General features: G+C 25.4%; 1 protein-coding gene across 1 annotated transcript; it reads left to right on the top strand.

Annotated features, from left to right (window-relative positions):
- On the top strand, window positions 1-3,744 carry LOC105254221 (xyloside xylosyltransferase 1). The gene is made up of 4 exons (XM_011262751.3): window positions 1-322; window positions 605-1,059; window positions 2,485-2,958; window positions 3,373-3,744. The coding sequence occupies exons 2-4, from the start codon at window positions 625-627 to the stop codon at window positions 3,577-3,579; spliced, it is 1,116 nt and encodes a 371-aa protein (XP_011261053.1). The 5' UTR covers window positions 1-322; window positions 605-624; the 3' UTR covers window positions 3,580-3,744.
- The last annotated feature ends 2,243 nt before the right edge of the window (window positions 3,745-5,987 follow it).

Raw genomic sequence — 5,987 nt, 5'->3', positions numbered from 1 at the left:
TCTGGAGCCATGGCTGCTGATGCTCACTCTCAGATCTCTCTCTGTGTTGTTATAAACGAGAATTGTATTAAAAATTTTTATTTTGACTGCTCTACAATTAAATTGATCGGAATTTAATTGAAGTAGCTCTTGATTAATAATTAGGATTCATATTGTATAATAAAAGTGCTTTTATTCAATATTCTACGTGCGTTAAAAATATCAATCTCAAGGTAAGAGAATAATGATATTCAACAAGTGCAATATTCGATGGGCAGCTCAAAACAGATGATCTATAGAGAAATAACGCGGTAACAAAAAATCGACCGCTAATCATGTTCACGTAAGTATTAATTTTTTTTTTCTAATTTTGTGAGCCGATATTAATTTTTCATCTATTGGGAGGAAAATCATTCAAATTAAACGAAAGAAATAATTACTTAAATGTTTTATAAAGAAATAATTAAATATTTTAGTATTTAATGTTTTAGTATAATTAAATTAATTATACCAAAATATAACATTAATTTATTGTAATATTATTTTCTCCCATCTGAGATATTTTATATTTTAAGGACCTTTTTTTATCTTTATAAATTGCAAAAATTTTGTTTGCTTTTTTTAGGTTGAGAAAATAAGGGATAAATGCCCTTTTTACGAAAGTTTCTATTAAGGCTGACGATTCTTGCATTGTTTCTGGTAGCCCTCTACTGCTATCAGACATCTAATGGTGGGCACTGGATTGTGCCTAATCTACGAATGCGAAATGCAAGCCTGGCGAATCATACAACCACCTTAAAGGTGACAAATTATTCCATCGAGACTGCTCAAGACAATTATTTATCTTCGACAACAAATGCTCTGCCACACAATTGGACAGACTATTACAATATTTGGTGTATCTTCACCAAAGTTGCTTCAAACTCGCCCATGAGACGCAAGTTCCAGATATTTGTAGATTCTTTGCTCAGATTCACCTCTGTAAACATTGCCTTCCATGTTATAAGTGATGATGAGAGTCAAAATATAGCACAAATTGTTATTGGAGATGTTATGGTTAATACTGGAAAGTTTATGAGGGTATATATATCCTGTTTTATTTATGATAATATTTATATAATATATCATATATAATATTTTAATTTATATAATATATATCATATATAATATTTTAATTTAAATAATATATCAATATATCATTTATTGTAGTATTACATTATAGGTCAAATCTAAATTTATTCATACATATATATACAGGTGTCCCAAAAGTCCCAGACCAGTCGAATATTTCATAAACTATGCACTTTAGAAAGAAATGTTTCAGACAAAAGTTGTATGGCTTGAAGGGGGCCATCAGATACTGGCAATGATTTGACATGGGAGAGTCATTTGAAAGTCACATGAAGATCATCGTCAATTTCTTAAATGGAACTCCCTATTTTTTATTACATATTCGTGTAGCTCGAGAGCTTTCCAAAACACTATAATTAAGTTAGTTTTCATTAAGTACTTTGCGAATTATGAGGCTTGAAATCATTTCTTAATTTTATATAAATCGTAAAATATCTTGTAAAATATTCACTTTTCGATTATCTTACCTTAATACTTTTACGTACAAAATAATGAGAGGAATCAATTGGTGTAAAGAAAAAACATAGTTGCTTTTAAGAAAAAAATATGTAATTTGCAATTAACAATTACATATTTTTTTTTTTAAACAATTATGTGTTTTCTTTACACCAATTGATTCCTCTCATTATTTTGTACATAAAAGTATTAAGGTAAGATAATCGAAAAATGAATATTTTACTAGATACTTTATAGTTTATGTAAAAGTAATCTTAAGTAATTAAGAAATGATTTCAAGCCTTATAACTCGAAAAGTACTCAATGAAGAAATACTTTATTATAGTGTTTTGGAAAGCTCTCGAGATAAGCTACACGAATATATAATAAAAAATAGAGGGTTCTGTTTAAGAAATTGACGGTGATCTTCACGTGACTTTCAAATGACTCTACAAGGTCAAATCATTGCCATTATCTGATGGCCCATACAACTTTTGTCTGAAACATTTCTTTCTAAAGTGCATAGTTTATGAAATATTCGACCGGTCTGAGACTTTTGGGATACCCTGTGTGTATATATATATATATACATATATATATATATATATATATATATATATATATATGTAAATGTAAATGATAATATGTAAATGTAAATGATATATATATATGTAATGTAAATGATAATTAATTTGTCAAAATATAAAATCACACTTTGTGTCTAAAAAAGATACAATATGTCAAAAAAATATCTTAAAAAAGAAACATATATATATATATATATATATATATATATGTTTCTTTTTTAAGATATTTTTTTGACATATTGTATCTTTTTTAGACACAAAGTGTGATTTTACATTTTGACAAATTAATTATCATTTACATTTATACTTTGTGTGATTACATAATTAAATGTTTTATTAAATTTATTTTCAGGTGTTTTATTATGATGTACATAAACTGGCCACACAATTAGAGGATATTGTATCAGTTATGTCCCCACATTTTAGTAGTAAACCAGGAACGTATTATTCTGATGCATTGTTCTTTCTCTCGCTGGGCATGCACAAGATTGCACCGAGTCACCAGAAACTTGCCGCGATGTTCGATGCGGATACAAAATTTCGCAGAGACGTAAAGGATTTATTTGAAGAGTTTAATAATTTTGGGAAGGAGGCTTTGTTCGGCTTGGCTCCAGAGTTGACCCCCGTTTACCGACATGTTTTGTACTTATATCGTACTAAACATCCAACAACAATGTTTGGCGAACCTCGGCACAAGGGCGGATATCCTGGCTACAATAGTGGGATGGTGCTTTTTAATTTAGAAAGATTACGAAAGTCTCTCGAATACAATGAAATTCTTACTAAGAATAGTGTGGATATAATGACAGAGAAATATCACTTCAAGGTAAATTTGAATAATTGTGCAACTTATTTTTTTTTTGTGGCTTTGTATAACAAAAATTTTGCGTTATATAATACAACATGATAATCTTTTATTTATCCAAAAAAAAATATTCCATTATAATAATTTCTTTCCTATCTTTTTTTGATAAATTTATATTTATTCTAAATCTCCATTTATTTTTCTCTGACTAAATACTATTTTAAAAATTAAAATTCAACTTCAAATTTATATAAATCCATATGATCAAATATATCATTTATTAAGAGACTTGAAAAAATATTTTTATAAAATTTTAAAAAGAAAACTGCGATTATTAGGACTGAAAGTACATTTAATAGATATCTTTTACACCAAACATATAGAATATGATAATCTATATTTATTAGATATTGAACATCACTTGTCTTGTTGTAGGGTCATTTAGGCGATCAAGATTTTTACACACTTCTAGGCATGGAAAGACCAGAACTTATCCACACAGTTGATTGCGGTTGGAATAGGCAACTTTGTACCTGGTGGCGTAATCGTGGTTATGCGGATATATTTGCCAACTACTCAGAATGCCACTCAGAGATCAAACTGTGGCATGGGAATTGCAATACTCCTATACCTGATGATTAATGATTTATAATTTTTATCGAAATTTCACATGTACGCATGTGTGTATATAGTAAATATTAAATATAAAAAATGCTTCCAATTTGTAATTTTAAGAACAATGGTATTAAAGTATGAACAAAATGATACACAAACTAAGAATGTTAAAGAGAATTATAAGTAAAATTACATAATGCTTATTTATGTTAATAAATTTAATAAATTTTATTTGCTTTAGAATTATTGACTAAGAAACATAGAAAAGTGTATATTTTTCTCTCTATTATTTTTATCCTTTTAAAATTGAATACTTATTAATTAAAGGAGTGATTTTTAATATAAACAAAGAGCAAGGAATTAAAAAGTATAATTTAAAGAGTACTTGTTATAATGCAAAGTTCATTAATACTTGATTGTGCTTATAGAATTTGATTCAATATTTTGCTTTTTGTGCAACTGTGATTTTTCATTGCAATATATATTTCTATGTTTCCTTTCCAGTGGCAATATATGTTGTATTATATAATTAATATAGTATCTAATTGGTTTATAATAGGAATCATTCCTGCAGATTATATAATTATATAATATTATATAATTATATAATATTATATTATATAATTATATAATATTATATAATTATAATATTATATAATTATAATATTATATAATTATATTATATAATTATATAATATTATATAATTATATAATATTATATAAAAATTATATAATATAGAATATATTATGATATATCGTAATTATATATATTAAAATAAATCAATATCTATATAAGTTTATATATAAGGCAATTTTATATTGAAGTAAATGTGCATACTTATATCAAAAATTATATTCTATTAGACGAAAGAGGAGTTATGCCTATTCCAGATAATTAATAACGAATTTAATTTTTGAGTAAATTTGTCGCCGATCTTGCATATATTTTGTTTACTGGATAATTATATTGTGAAAAAAAAATAGATTTATAGGTATATAATACAAACAAAGACTAATTTATATTTGAATATATATGTATATATAATACTTTACACCTTATGCCAAAATACAATCGTTTGTTATATCGACACAATATATTTATGGAGAAAAATAAATTGCTCAATTTAAATATAACGTATTCTTTTCTACAAGTAGTTCTAGTTTAAGTCCAATTATTTCGATTATTTATAACTCAATATTGACCAGATTTAAAGACTATTTTGTATTTAGTATAATAACGCATTCTACACAACTTTAAATTAGTGTACAATAGATAAAATAAGATATCACCTTTGGTCCCGTTGACAGAAACTTATAGTTAATCGTGAAAATTGTGTGGAAACATGTTAATGTTTAGCATTAAATCGCTATTAGTATCTATCTGTTCACGATTAATTTTGGTATTATATATCCTTTTTATAAGTATATCTCACAGTAAAGCTAAAATCAAACTGTTCTATCCAACTAAAAATAACTAATCTAATTTTCTCTCTTCACGTTAATTAATGAGCAATCGTTGATGACTATTCATGTAAATAAAATAAAATAATTTCCCGTCCTTTTTTTACGAGCAAGTAAATATGGAATACACTTCGAATACTATGTACATTTTCTATCGTCTTGCGACGGAGTTTTGGTTGTTGTAGCTTTTTCTGTATCATATTTACATGTGCTTAACGTGGAGCCATAATCAGATTTTCGGTCCGTTTAGTTATTTCTATTGAAAGTATAGCTTGAGAAAAATATACATGATAAAATATAACGTTCGAACAACTTGCAATATCAATTACTAATATTGCAAGCACATATTTCTGAATTGTTCTCTCTCTCTCTCCACGTTAAATGCTGATGCGGAAAATATAAATATTTCCTTTTCCTGAATTTATACATATATAATATGTGTGTATTATATATAAAAGCATGTGTAAATGTTTCGAAAAATATTTCACTTATTATATTAAAATGCCATTTGGATATTTATTTCTTAAATTAATCCTAAAATACTACAAAAAAAAACAAAATACAATAATTATGTTAACACTAAAATTGCAGATGAAATATTTTTGTCTTATTTCTAAATTTAAATTGACATTGATTTTACATTTTTGCACTACAAAATTGTAAATTTTTATTTACATGTAAAATTTATAATAATATCTTCATAATTAAACAGATGAAAATACTGTAATAATATATATTCGTTTCTAATGATTTTAAAGATTTAACAACATCAGCAGTTTTAGTGTTAAATATTAATTACACATATATATATATATATATATATATATATATACATATATATATATATATATATATATATATATATATATATATATATGAAAGATCAGATATCTGTTCAAAGATTTTAAAAAATCACGAATTATTGAAGTTTTTCGAAAGTTTTTTATTTATCTTATTTGAAAAAAAAAATCTTT

Source organism: Camponotus floridanus, unplaced genomic scaffold (assembly GCF_003227725.1).
Source record: "Camponotus floridanus strain SB8 unplaced genomic scaffold, Cflo_v7.5 scaffold169, whole genome shotgun sequence".
Lineage (NCBI taxonomy): Eukaryota > Metazoa > Arthropoda > Insecta > Hymenoptera > Formicidae > Camponotus > Camponotus floridanus.
This window is presented reverse-complemented; position numbering and strand designations above follow the sequence as displayed.

Excerpts from the sequence above, each read along its gene's own strand:
- LOC105254221 (XM_011262751.3), top strand. The coding sequence starts at position 625 with ATGCCCTTTTTACGAAAGTTTCTATTAAGGCTGACGATTCTTGCATTG. Across the intron at positions 1,060-2,484 it reads ATACTGGAAAGTTTATGAGG|GTGTTTTATTATGATGTACA; the intron begins GTATATATATCC and ends ATTTATTTTCAG. Across the intron at positions 2,959-3,372 it reads CAGAGAAATATCACTTCAAG|GGTCATTTAGGCGATCAAGA; the intron begins GTAAATTTGAAT and ends GTCTTGTTGTAG.